The sequence below is a fragment of the Salmo salar genome, unplaced genomic scaffold (assembly GCF_905237065.1).
Source record: "Salmo salar unplaced genomic scaffold, Ssal_v3.1, whole genome shotgun sequence".
NCBI classification, from domain to species: domain Eukaryota; kingdom Metazoa; phylum Chordata; class Actinopteri; order Salmoniformes; family Salmonidae; genus Salmo; species Salmo salar.
Genome location: NW_025550940.1, coordinates 584,455 through 599,252, shown reverse-complemented (window position 1 = coordinate 599,252; position 14,798 = coordinate 584,455). Strand labels below are relative to the sequence as shown.

Genomic DNA, 14,798 nt, shown 5'->3' with positions numbered 1-14,798 from the left:
ACTGGGGGTTGGCATCCTCTCACATCAAAACATATCTGCAGACGAGAGACAGATGGAGAGAGAGAGCATGTTTAAACCTTGTGTTTTTATTTTTTATTCTAACATTGTTAGTCATCAATCAGGAGGTGAAATAAAAAACTGACCTGGGATCATTAACTCTGGGACTACTGCATCTCTATCTGTATTTCAATGTAAAGCATCTCTTTAATAATACTTCCTGTATAATATAAACTGACCTGGGATCATTAACTCTGGGACTACTGCATCTCTGTCTGTATTTCAATGTAAAGCATCTCTTTAATAATACTTCTTGTGTAATATAAACTGACCTGTGATCATTAACTCTGGGACTACTGCATCTCTATCTGTATTCCAATGTAAAGCATCTCTTTAATAATACTTCCTGTATAATATAAACTGACCTTGGATCATTAACTCTGGGACTACTGCATCTCTATCTGTATTTCAATGTAAAGCATCTCTTTAATAATATTTTCTGTATAATATAAACTGACCTTGGATCATTAACTCTGGGACTACTGCATCTCTATCTGTATTTCAATGTAAAGCATCTCTTTAATAATACTTCCTGTATAATATAAACTGACCTGGGATCATTAACTCTGGGACTACTGCATCTCTATCTGTATTTCAATGTAAAGCATCTCTTTAATAATACTTCCTGTTGACTTGACCAAGTGACCTCTCACCTCTGATCATGCTGAGCCCTCTATGTAGCCAGTTCAGATGCAGGAGGGGTTCACCGACACAGCTGATATAACCTAGAGGATTTAGGGAGAAGAGGAGAGAGGGATGAAGTGAAGGAGAGAGACTGTTATTGAGAAAATAAGGTAGTTAAAGCGACAGTGTTCAACAGGAATCTGTGTGTGGCCTCACCTGGTGTCCACACCACACTAAGTGGCTGCAGAGTACTTTATGCTGAAAAACATGAACGGACCCACAACGACAAACATTATAGCATAGTTATAGAAATAATGAAGTGTCTTACTATTCTCCATGGTTGGCCCTCTTGCCTATTCTTTGAAGGTGGAAGGAGCCACAGTTATACACCTGAGCCTGCTTACTGCACAACACAATCCATCAATCAGATTGATACATGAGTGTGTAGGTGTGGGTTATAGGGTGTCTAATTGTTCTACATTTTTTCAATATGGGTGATTTAAAATAGCCTGTTTTGTTTTTGCACAGACATCACACCCTTACCTAAACAGCACCCTCACCTGAGAAGTAGAAATCAAAGGGAGAGAAACTGTGAATTGAATAACTGCAGTTGACATAGCTCAGTAAATGGAAGAATACTCTTATTGCAATGTGAATGGCTTTTAAAAGAGCCTTTGTTTGTGCATAGTGTAGTCTATGGTGTTGCCAGGGAACAGCACTCTCTTTGAAGAAGTAGGAGGTGAAGATCTCCTGCACACGGATTGCCTCTCTTGCTGCGTTGTTGGACCCCATCCTTGAAACATCCTGCAGAGCAGCAGACTCCTCCTCTGGCACACGGCGGCGAGCTGCAGATCCCCTCCTGGTCCTCGTGTCCATCCTCATGAAGTTACGCAGGACACAGGTAGCCTTCACACACCTGAATTCCTCCAGGAGGCAGTCCCAGATGACCCTGGTCACCCAACCTTGCAGTGCCCTACACGGTAACTGTAGGCAATCGTTTTGAAGAAATCTCCAGTTACAAAGTCTCTGTAGGAATATGGAAGACAATGTAATTATTAGACTGTTACATCACCAGGTCATTGTGGATTACTAAAGTATAATATCCCTGATAACAAATCATGATAACATTGGATTGATAGATGCATGGGCTCACATATGTACATGTGTAGCATGTGACAATAACAGGATCATATCAAGGATGGCATCACAAATGAATACATAAATACCACTTGAAGCTTGATGATGAGTTGATCATTTGAATCAGCTGTGCAGTGTGAAGGCAAAAACAGAAATGTGCCCCTCTGAGTCCCCAGGACTGAGAACCACTGCTCTTCATTGGGACCTCTTCATATGTAGACTGGCTTTCATAGAGCTCTTTATCTGAGGACAGAAAACCTCATAAGAAACAGACTTCATTATAGTCAAATTACACCACACTGAATATTATGTTACTATTATCTCCGTCCTCACTTCTAGGGACAGGAACTACACAAAAGTACCTGCCCTATCCAGAATAGCCTCCCCTCTCACTGACAGTTGGGGCTGCTATCCTTTCACCCTCCTCCATGGCTGTTAGCTAGCTACCTACAAATGCATTTGGAGTTTGTTTTTTACAGTGATAAATACATCAAGATAGCTAGCTAATATGTAGTTAGGTAGATGGTGATATTTTATTCACTTAGCTATCTATCTATACAGTATTTGAAGTTGGCTAGATAGCTAGCTCATTTAGCAGCTCATTTGAGTTAGCCTGCACTGTAGCTAGTTAGCTAATAATACGTCTTTTTTTTTTTACATTTTCAAAATCTATTTACTTAGTTACTTGAATAGGTTCTTCCAGCCATGTGGACAACTGGAAACAGGGGTAGGCCGTCAATGTAAATAAGAATTGGTTCTTAATAGGCTGAGTTAAACTTCACTGGTTACTAACTCTGTAGCACATCCATATGACGTTGAGAAATACTGCATTATGGGTAGTTTAGAAGATTTCCCGTAATAAGTTAATAAATATGTAATAACGCAAAAACATAACTGTTTGTACTCATAGTGTAAGAATTTGTAAGATTTTCTACTTAGTGTGCCTCTAACATGCACCAAGCTAACAAACGTTATTACCATGAATTGCAGCTATTACACATGTTTTCCACTAACCAACTAGTTATGTCTCAATGCAGCTTACACAAGCAAACTGATGTTTCCACTTGCAGCACATAACAGGAACTGGCCCAACCACAAGCCTGCGGGGGCCCCATCTCGTGATAACAGCAACAGTGTCTGGCATGCCCGACCCTGTGAAAACAGGAACACGCACACACACATAAGCCCTAGCTTATCCAAGGCACACACACCCTTATTTAGAGCTTTGATAGAAACTCAACATCATCAGAACATTGTGCAAGATCGCAGGAAGACGCATGAACAGATGGAGCCAATCGACGGTGACAACGCCTGGACCTGAGCCAACCAGAGGATCGGGACTTCAAGACTCAACCTACTTTCTGTGTTGTATAAAACATGTAAACAAACTGTTTTAGGGGCTCTCTTCTGCTGGCTCCCTCAGAGCTACTGGAACGAGTCCGTGCACGCTGTACCAAATATCTTCACTCTGAATAAACTATCGCTTGTCATACAATTTAGCGCCTTGTCCGAATCAGTCCTTGACCGACTCTCCCTTCTACTCATTCCATCACCAACAATAGGTAACCATAAAGTGACTACAACTAGCTTACTAAGTCTTTAACCACACGGTATTGGCACACTGGTGAGTAAAAACTAATGCGTCCTACACTTTAACTTGTTGTCTGAAAATAAAGTACACATTTTACTCAACTGCGTTACCCACTCCAGTCAACAGATGGCGGTGTGGGAATTTAAGGTAATGCTGTTGGAGTGACGTAAATCTAGTGGACGGAACGCTTCTTTCAACATCAGCAACAGTTATTCAGCCTCCTCGGTAGCTTGCTAGACAAAATAGCCGAACCAATAAAGCTCTTTAGACGCTTTAGTGTATATTAGCAACTGTGTTATAAAACCCACTTCTGTCGTCTAGTTAGTTATCAGATTTAATTTCATATTTACGGTGTTGTTGTTATTATTCAGCTAGCGGGCTGGTTAAGTTAGCATTAGCCTAGCTAGCTAACATCCTGACCATGAGTTCACTAAACTACTCTCCCGCTAAAGAAGAGGTCTGCTGGACGGAGAAAGAGGGTCTGTGGCTTAACGTTGTCGTGAAAGAGGAAGAGGAAGAGGATGTCACAATACAAAAACAAGTAAAGGGTGAGGCTGTTACAGTGAAAGAAGAAGAGAAAGACGTTACAGTTAAACAAGAGGAAGACGCGTTCAGAGTGAAGGAGGAGGAGGATGTTACAGTAAAAGAAGAGGAAGAGGAGGATGCTGTTTTTGGGGTGAAAGAGGAGGAGGGGGAGATGACTGTTACATTGGAAGAAGACGAGGATGAAGAGGATGAAACTGGAGATCTGGGCCCGGTTTCCCAAAGGCATGTTAAGGCATCCAATGGTTCTAACGATGAACAGGCCCTGATTAACACTAGTAAGTACTGTCTTAAAAACAGAGGCACAAACTCTGCAGTTGTTGAACTGATGTGTGGTGTTAAAGGGGAAATATGCAATTGCTACATCCATATTTAGACTTTTAAATTATTTATAGCCATTGATTCTTGAAGAATATAACTAATGCCTCATGAGCTTAGTTCAACTGTTGTACCCCATCAAAACCCCTAATAAGCTTTTTTTACTCCAATGTTTAGAAACAATGTAAATCAACACTGTATAGCCTCAACATGGTTAAAACTATGTTTATATCATGGATGGTCAGTCCTTGCATCCGTAGGTCTGTCTATGCATTTGAGAGTAGTTACATTTCTCCAGCCCCATCATCATCTTATAACCAAACTATTGGTGGAATGACAGGTTTGTTATTGTATGAACTGCAGATTGGTTGATAGATGTGTGGCTATTTTATAGGGGTAACCTAGGATTTAAATAGCAAAAAATTGTCAGCCCTGAGACTTGGTTTGGTAAACATCTGAGGAATGGGGGCTGGAGAATTGTAACCACTCTCACATTCATAGAGAAAGCTATTGTAGCAAACGTAACCCAACACAACTAGCGACCTCATTAAGAAGTTCAGACATCTTGGTGTAACAGTTATAAGGTGTTGGCTTGACAGTCAGTGGACCCAGGTTTGAGTTCAGCTCAGGACTACCCCCTGAATTGACTACACTATAAATACAAAGACTGGCCATCCATAAGGTCAAAATGATAGTTTTTAACCAGATTTCAAGGCTATATAGTGCTTGTTTACAAACAGTGGCGTTTTTCAAGCTTATGTTTTGGTTTCTGGTGGGGTAATAAAGTTGAAACATTTGAGGCATTTATAAGTTATATTCTTCAAGAATCAATGGTTATATAGTAAATGGGTCTTTCTATAACTGCCAGTGTAGATTTCCTGTGGGGGTCAAATTATTAGAGCTGTTGATAAGTCATTGTATAATATTCTGCCAATTTATATATGCAGCCGAAGTCCAACGAAAGCCGATACAAATTCATTGCTTTAACTAATTATGCCAAATATTAAGACAATTTTGAGCAATGTAATAAAGTAATGACTTTTCAAATAAGTTACTTTACATGTTATTTTGTCTGACAATTTGTTAGCATGTTATTACAGCAGTATGTACCGGTATGTTAACTAGCTACCTAACGTTAGTTGGCTTCTTATACATCAAACTTGCCAGTATATGAACTATATTCTATCTAACTAACTACCCAACGTTTATTGACTTGATTATTCCCGTCATTCTTAGCTTAGCTAAACAGTATAGTCGTAGTGCTTTCTCAATGGACATTCGGGTGCTTTAATAAATTCACTCTGACTATCTACTCTGATTTCAGAGCACTCTCGTCTGAGTACCAGACAGCAGAATAATGAATTTACTAGCGCTCAACACCCGTTGAATATGTCCAGGTGTCAGTAAACGTAGGCAAAAAAAAACGTAATTTAAATGTTTTCCAGCAGCACAGTTACAGTCACTCTGGATAACATGAAAACGGCCTAACCAGCTCTGCTAGGGCGAGTAAAATGGTCAGAGTCTCATTTGTGTTTGGAAGTAGCTAGCAAGCTAAGGTCAGAACGGTCAAATCAACCCAACTCCTCGGCCGGAGCGTCCAGTGGCTCCGAGAGCGAAACGGGCTGAATTTACAAACGGACAACCTGACAACGGTCTGAATTTATGAAGCACTCTGGTATTCAAGTTGAATTTAAAAACACACCCGAAGTCATAAAATGTCTAACTAGTAATGTGTTATGCTAACTAGCTAGCAAGAGGTTGCATAGCAACAGCATAAACTTCCGGTAGACAGGAGAAGAGCGCTCAACTGAAAGGAAACGGTTCGGTTACAGTTTACTACAATTAACTAATAGTATGTAGTATATACTCATTAAGTATGTAGTTACAGTATACTACAATTAACTAATAGTATGTAGTATATACTCATTAAGTATGTAGTTACAGTATACTACAATTAACTAATAGTAGGTAGTATATACTCATTATGTATGTAGTTACAGTATACTACAATTAACTAATAGTATGTAGTATATACTCATTAACTATGTAGTTACAGTATACTACAATTAACTAATAGTATGTAGTATATACTCATTAAGTATGTAGTGTACAGTATACTACAATTAACTAATAGTATGTAGTATATACTCATTAAGTATGTAGTTACAGTATACTACAATTAACTAATAGTATGTAGTATATACTCATTAACTATGTAGTTACAGTTAAATTAATTAAACTCTCTTGGGCAGGTAGGACACTACCGTCCCACTCACCAACAGCCAGTGAAATAGCAGGGCGCCAAGTTCAAAACAACAAAAATCTCATAATTCAAATTTCTCAAACGTACAACTATTTTACACCATTTTAAAGATAAACTTCTCCTTAATCGAACCACATTGTCCGATTTCAAAAAAGGCTTTACAGCGAAAGCATAGCATTAGATTGTTAGGACAGCACCTAGACAAGAAAAAACACACAGCCTTAATCGAACCACATTGTCCGATTTCAAAAAAGGCTTTACAGCGAAAGCATAGCATTAGATTGTTAGGACAGCACCTAGACAAGAAAAAACACACAGCCATTTTCCAAGCAAGGAGAGGCGTCACAAAAAAACAGAAATACAGCTAAAATTAATTACTAACCTTTGATGATCTTCATCAGATGGCACTCATAGGACTTTATGTTACACAATACATGTGTGTTTTGCTCGATAAAGTTCATATTTATATCCAAAAACCCCATTTTACATTGGCGTGTAATGTTCAGAAATGTTTTGCCTCCCAAAACTTCCGGTGAATGAGCACATCAATTTACAGAAATACTCATCATAAACGTTGACAAAATATACAACTGTTATTCAAAGAATTATAGATACACTTCTCCTTAATGCAACCGCTGTGTCAGATTTCAAAAAAACTTTACACGAAAACACACTTTGCAATAATCTGAGTACGGCGCTCAGTCAGGAAACCAAACCCGCCATTTTGTGGAGTCAACAAAACTCAGAAAAAGCATTATAAATATTCACTTACCTTTGATGATCTTCATCGGAATGCACTCCCAGGAATCCCAGTTCCACAATAAATGTTCATCTGTTTCGATAAAGTCCATATATATGTCCAAATACCTCCTTTTTGTTTGCGCGTTCGGTCGAGTAATCCAAATGCACTGTGCTCGCGCAGTAAATTCAGACGAAAAGTCAAAAAAGTTATATTACAGTTCGTAGAAACATGTCAAACGATGTATAGAATCAATCTTTAGGATGTTTTTATCATAAATCTTCCATAATATTCCAACCGGACAAGTCCTTTGTCTTCATAAAGGAAAGAGAACTGAGCTCGTGGTCATGGCTGTGCGCGTAACTAAAATAATGGCCAACAGCCAGACACCTGACTCAATCAGCTCTTATTCTCTCCCCATTCACAGTAGAAGCCTGAAACAACGTTCTAAAGACTGTTGACATCTAGTGGAAGCCTTAGGAAGTGCAAAATGACCCCAAAGACACTGTAACTCTCACGGGTACAGAGCTAAGTCTCATGGGTGCGCACACCACTGAGCTCATGTCATTTTTTCAGTCATCTTATTCCAAGATCTCTTATTCTCTCCCCATTCACAGTAGAAGCATGAAACAACGTTCTAAAGACTGTTGACATCTAGTGGAAGCCTTAGGAAGTGCAAAATGACCCCAAAGACACTGTATACTGGATAGGCAATCACTTGAAAAACTACAAACCTCAGATTTCCACACTTCCTGGTTGGATTTTTCTCAGGTTTTTGCCTGCCATATGAGTTCTGTTATACTCACAGACATCATTCAAACAGTTCTGGACACTTCAGAGTGTTTTCTATCGAAATCTACTAATAATATGCATATCCTACATTCTGGGCCTGAGTAGCAGGCAGTTTACTACGGGCACGCTTTTCATCCGGATGTCAAAATACTGCCCCCTATCCCAAAGAAGTTAACTCTCCTCCAAACAAGCTTCAATGCCATACAACACTCCACCCGTGGCCTCCAACTGCTCTTTAAACGCTAGTAGAACTAAATGTATGCTCTTCAACCGATCGCTGCCCGCACCCGCCCGTCCAGCATAACTACTCTGGACGTTTCTGACTTAGAATATGTGGACAACTATAAATACCTAGGTGTCTGGCTAGACTGTAAACTCTCCTTCCAGGCTAATATTAAGCATTTCCAATCCAAAATGTAATCTAGAATCGGCTTCCTATTTCGCAACAAAGCCTCTTTCACTCACGCTGCCAAACATACCCTCGTAAAACTGACTATCCTACCGATCCTTGACTTCGGCGATGTCATTTTCAAAATAGCCTCCAACACTCTACTCAGCAAACTGGATGCAGTCTATCACAGTGCCATCCGTTTTGTCACCAATCCCCATGTAGCACCCACCACTGGGACCTGTATGCTCTCGTCGGCTGGCCCTCGCTACATATTGGTCGCCAAACCCACTGTCTCCAGGTCATCTATAAGTCTTTGCTAGGCCACCTTAACTCAGCTCACTGGTCACCATAGCAACACCCACCCATAGCACGCACTCAAAGAGGTATATCTCACTGGTCATCCCCAAAGCCAACACCTACTTTGGCCGCATTTCCTTCCAGTTCTCTGCTGCCAATCACTGGAACGAATTGCAAAAATGTCTGAAGTTGGAGACATATCTATCTACCTCATTACCTTTAAGCATCAGCTATCTGAGCAGCTTACCGATCGCTGCAGCTGTACACAGCCCATCTGTAAATAGCCCATCCAACTGCCTACCTCATCCCCATGTTTTTATTTACTTTTTTTGCTCTTTTGCACACCAGTATTTCTACTTACACATCATCATCTGCACATCTATCCCTCAAGTGTTAATTTGTTAAATTGTAATTACTCTGCTTCTATGGTCTATATATTGCCTTACCTCCGTACTCCATTTGCACACACTGTATATAGATATTTCTATTGTGTTATTGACTGTACGTTTGTTTATCCAATGTGTAACTCTGTTGTTTTTGTCCCACTGCTTTGCTTTATCTTGGCCAGGTCGCAGTTGTAAATGAGAACTTGTTCTCAACTGGCCTACCTGGTTAAATAAAGGTGAAATAAAAAATAGAATCTTAACTTTATTGACAACACCCAAATGGATACTGTCATTAACGCGGTTCGTCAATAATTACACATAATTCATAATACTGTAGCAAACATTATATTAAACAGGACATTCAAACGAGCCTTACAATTATAATCCAAAGTAGTGTGAAATGCACTCATCATCAACCTGGAAATGGAGGTTACTCCCCTGAATTTCCCCCATTCACTTTCAGAATACATTGTGAAAAACTCAAATCTTTGCTCACCATTTTTGCTCCAGGCAGATATAGTACATCCATAACTATCGGTTTCCTCATTAGCAGGAAGGAGTTTCTGCAATCAAATTGCCCTCGTGCCGCAATTTTAGCAAACACAGAAAGGGGCCTATATTGGAGACCAAAAGTCGTCTGGCACACTGCTTAGAGGTTCAACAACATGAATAACTTATTTCTAGCCTACAATCTTAGATGTTACTACTAATGTGAAAACAAGACAAAATATGACTATTCTTGCTCATTTTAAGACAATTGTCAAATAAATTTAACATTCATTACAGACGTCAATTGTTGTATAACATCATGGCTACGCTGTTGGCATCACCTTTTACAGTGGATTACCGCTGTTGTGGGCCTTTAATCATCTGTCTGACTTTGTTGTTCACACAGGAGAGATACGGGACTATCGTGGATCCTTTGGGGAGCCTCAACAACCTCGTGATGCTGACAAGGCAGAGAAGAGTCTCTCCAGATCAGAACACCTCAAGAAACACCTGCAGAGATGCACAGGGAAGAGAACTCACAGCTGCTCTGAGTGTGGGAAGAGATTCACCTCATCAGGCATTAAAATGCACCAGAGAACACACACAGGAGAGAAACCTTATAGCTGTGATCAATGTGGGAAGAGTTTTAGTCAATCTGAAACTCTGAGAGTGCACCAGAGAATACACACAGGAGAGAAACCTTATAGCTGTGATCAGTGTGGGAAGAGTTTTACTATATCTAGCTCTCTGACTGTACACCAGAGAACACACACAGGAGAGAAACCTTATAACTGTGATCAATGTGGGAAGAGTTTTGGTCGATCTGGCCATCTGGTATCACACCAGAGAACACACACAGGAGAGAAACCTTATATCTGTGATCAATGTGGGAAGAGTTTTGGTCAATCTGGAGAGCTGACAGTGCACCAGAGAACACACACAGGAGAGAAACCTTATAGCTGTGATCAATGTGGGAAGAGTTTTAGTCAATCTGAAACTCTGAGAGTGCACCAGAGAATACACACAGGAGAGAAACCTTATAGCTGTGATCAATGTGGGAAGAGTTTTACTATATCTAGCTCTCTGACTGTACACCAGAGAACACACACAGGAGAGAAACCTTATAACTGTGATCAATGTGGGAAGAGTTTTGGTCGATCTGGCCATCTGGTATCACACCAGAGAACACACACAGGAGAGAAACCTTATATCTGTGATCAATGTGGGAAGAGTTTTACTACATCTGGCTCTCTGACTCTACACAAGAGAACACACACAGGAGAGAAACCTTATAGCTGTGATCAATGTGGGAAGAGTTTTGTTTCATCTGGCCAGCTGACTTTACACCAGAGAACACACATAGGAGAGAAACCTTATAACTGTGATCAATGTGGGAAGAGTTTTACTACATCTAGCCAGCTGACTATACACCAGAGAACACACACAGGAGAGAAATCTTATAGCTGTGACCAGAGATAATCTGATTAAAGATCTCTGATCAAACATCAGAAAATACATGAAGGAGTTGTTTCATGATATGAATGAAATAATGTTACAATGTAGAATGTTTTAACATTGTAGAAGGAGTATTTTAATGATGTCACAATGTAGAACCCTAAACGTTTGTCCCCTGTTCTATTGATTTTAGCATGATATGGATATTAGCCTCAGGGGAAAAATCCAGGCTCTGAAATGGAAGAGTACTATTTATGTGATTTAATAAAAAGTGACTAACAAAAAAAGAGTTGTGTTACACTTACCACGTTGGCGACCCACTTGAATCAAAATGCAACACTTCAAAATGTAGCTAGCTGTTTTCTACAAGTTGTCCTCTAACCAGGGATGTACACATTATTCCCAGATTCCGTGTGGTTTTTGAGCTGTTCGTTTTAACAGGACTTGCAACTTCATCTCCCTCCTGTCACACAAAGGATTTTAGCATGATATTGATGATAAGTGTTGTGTTCCTTTGTTTAGCGACCCCTACATTTAAATGCATCACTCCAAAATGTAGCTGTCTTCTGGAGGTTGTCCTCTAACCAGTGAGGTAAAAGATATCTCCCATTTCCATGTGTTTTTTTAGTTGTGTTAGTTTCAACAGCACGTACAACCTGATTTCCCCCCTAATCGATGTCAGTGATTTATTGCTTCTTATCAAAACAACAGCGTTTTTGGTGCTTGTGCAGTTTATAAGGAGCTTGTTTTAAAAAATACAAGTAATATGATTATTGTGGCAGATGTTTGTGTATATAGCACATGTTATGTTTAGGTTTTCAATTTATCACAAACTGTTTCTGCATATTGTTTATTGATTTGGACACGTTAAAACTGTGTTTTGACATTGGGGATATCCCATCTAGCAACATGTAATTGAAAAGACTTAGAAAATAAGACTATGCAACCAAATATTTCATATTTACATTTCATGTAACATTTAGTAATGATAATTATTTATGCAACCAACTGACAATTTTTGGGTACAATTATATTGACATTGTTATCCTGCTTTTAGAATATCAGGGTTCATTCTCAGATGTGCCAAACCAAATGTACTAGAGCATGACATTGGGGACTGGGCCCCGATCCAACAACATGCCTATCTAGTGAACCCTGAAAAGAGAGAGAAGCTCTGCAGTGAGGTGGAAAGTTACTACGGATATTGCAGGAGTTTCCTCTTGAAATCAGACATGTCCGTGGTAAGGACAATTTGGTTTCTGATTGTCTCAAGGGTGGGCAGTCAAAAAGTTTTGTGTTTTGCATTTAGCCAGTCCGTTGCCATTTATTTTGACTGCACGTTTTTCCGTATTGGAGATGAGTTTTGTTTGGGCTCGTTCCAAGGGGACGAGAGTTCTAGAAGCTAGAAGGGTTTTTCTTTTGTTTTCCTCTTCTTGGGCAGATTTAGTGGGTCTCATGGTGGGTGTCTTTTATGTCCCAGTTGTTGTTACTAGTCGATTTTCAGTGGACACTGAGAGCAAAACTGCAAGATTATGTTATAATACTTTTATTGCATCAAATGGTTGTTTTATGCAGCAGAATAGAGGGTTCTTATAACTATTGTGTCTGTGTGTTCTACTGAGGATGGGACTCTGGGAGATGACACTGACAGGAGATTTACAATGTCTTTTGGGTGATAAAACCTAAAGAGACCACATTCCAGAGCATGAGTTAATGTTTCTGTTCTATATGGTACCAGGGAGAGATGACCCCAGGGCCAGACCCTGGTCTCTACACAAAGAGTACTGTTTTTACAGCAGATACTGTCTGCTGAGAATTATAAGTATCTTTCATACAAATCTTAACCTTGTGACCCGTTCTATACATCTGTTGTTTGTCATGTAGGTTGAAAGGGGTGCAAAAGACCTTGGTACTTTTGTCTCAGGGCTCTCAATGAATCATCTGGGGGTGATTCGTCGACCAGCCATCATTATCGTAGAGCACTCAATTGATTCACTTTATAATTGTATGTTGTATTGACCTGCTCCCTTATTATTAAGTGAATAAAGATTTAGTTTAAGTATAACTCTGACTTGTGTGATAAGTTTGTCTCATTTGATATTAAAGAAATTAACAACCACATTTGGCGATGGGAACGTGAATCTTGACTTGGTGACTGACGACCTGGGTAAATGACCTGGCTCCTGATGACCTGGGTAAATGGTGCACGAGGGATCCCTCTAACTTGGCATCTGAGGGAGACCACACTTCGGGAACAGAGCAGATGAACCCACCTTTAATCTGAGTGGATACCACAACTCAAACCTGGTTTTTTTTTTTAAAAATGAGGTGAGCAAAACATGCAAGTGCAGGCTCAGAGTGTGTATTCCTGTGTGTGTGGGGGGGGGGGAGGGGGGCACCTTGGAGGTGTAAACAGGGCCCAGTCAGTAGGCTTAGTGTGTATTCCAGTGTGGAGGTGTAAACAGGGCCCAGTCAGGAGGCTCTGAGTGTGTATTCCTGTGTGGAGGTGTAAACAGGGCCCAGTCAGTAGAATCTGAGGCCGAGTCAGCTATCTGTGTGAACTGGATGAAAACTAGAATCTGTGTTTACTAGTTAAGACCATTTATGATATAGTATAAGATAGTAAGGTGCACCTGTAATTGTTTTAAACCTGGACCCCATTTTAGAAGTATTGAAAGATGTAAATGTATGAGTTACATTATCCTAGGAACTAACAATGAGATAGAAATGTGAAAATATTCCTGCAGGTTAAAATATTGTTGAAAAACAACTAATTGATTAGGTATGTTTGAGAATAGCATTGTGTGGCTGTGTTATATGGGAGTTGTGTGACTGTGATATGAGAGTTGTGTGACTGTGATATGAGAGTTGTGTGACTGGAAATGAGTCTTAATCTGTCGTCTGGATAGTAACATATAGAAATATGCTGAATCAGATGATTGAAATGTGGATAATAAATAATGATATTTTAGAAAGCAGCGGAAGGTCTATAGTTCCTGGGAGGCTTGATTTTGCCGTGGTCTTCTGGGAGGTTAGAGAACCGTTGCGGATCCCATGGTCTTTGTCCGGGAAAAAAAAGTTTAGTTTTTGTTCTGCTGGGAGTATTTATGGAGAGCTGCTTCGTAGCTATGGAGAGTCCTTGAAAAAGCAAATGGAATGGTTGTCGTGAGTAACTGAGAATTTCTTACGTTTTATATGGATTCTGTGAATATATGAAAATATGATGAATTGTATGTGTGTATAATGATTACTAGAGATTTGATGAAGTAATACTGGGAATATAATTAGATACAATTTAAACAACCCATATGTAGATGAACGTAGGTTTTGAGTTGGTATCTTTAATGGATCATTTGATAAAGAGGAGGTTTAAGCATTATTAAACAGTCTACAAAGTCTGGGCAATTGTCTCAGAAACTGATGGGAGTGTGTCCACTTTAGGGTAAGTTGCCCTAAGGATGAAACTATAAAACGTCCGGGTACCTTAATTGAAATAAAACTGCCCTTAAGGCGTAGGGTTCTTCCCAGTATGAGAGGAGTTGCTAGATTTATTGAATAAACCTTTTTCCATAAAGTTAGAGTGAACCAAGGTGTCTGACTAGTTGTTGATGTTGAAGAAGCGTCCCGTAAAGGTTCCTGGAGTTTAGGGGTTCTTCAAATTGAACATTGAAACTGTGGGGGAACCCCTATAAGTTCCTCAAAGAACATTTTGGGGT

The 14,798-nt window shown here is 39.7% G+C and overlaps 1 protein-coding gene and 2 long non-coding RNA genes across 4 annotated transcripts in view; 2 read left to right on the top strand and 1 right to left on the bottom strand.

Annotated features, from left to right (window-relative positions):
- LOC106571782 (zinc finger protein 135-like) overlaps positions 1–11,076 on the top strand; it is a gene marked incomplete at its 3' end in the record, with an annotated part of 44,615 nt that extends 33,539 nt beyond the window's left edge. Inside the window, exon 3 of the mRNA XM_045714135.1 lies at positions 10,205–11,076. Within this exon, the coding sequence (XP_045570091.1) occupies positions 10,205–11,076 (872 nt within the window). The remainder of the gene's footprint in view (positions 1–10,204) is intronic.
- LOC106571787 (uncharacterized) lies at positions 1,415–2,633 on the bottom strand. 2 transcript variants are annotated; one of them, XR_001321004.2, is made up of 3 exons: positions 2,504–2,633; positions 1,908–2,061; positions 1,415–1,707 (listed from the first exon to the last, which is right to left on the bottom strand). It is a non-coding gene; the product is annotated as an uncharacterized lncRNA (long non-coding RNA). The 2 variants fall into 2 exon arrangements; XR_001321005.2 differs by having other exon boundaries at positions 2,496–2,628.
- On the top strand, positions 3,221–10,147 carry LOC123740624 (uncharacterized). Its single transcript, XR_006768489.1, has 3 exons — positions 3,221–3,442; positions 3,862–4,230; positions 10,034–10,147. It is a non-coding gene; the product is annotated as an uncharacterized lncRNA (long non-coding RNA).
- Positions 11,077–14,798: the final 3,722 nt, after the last annotated feature.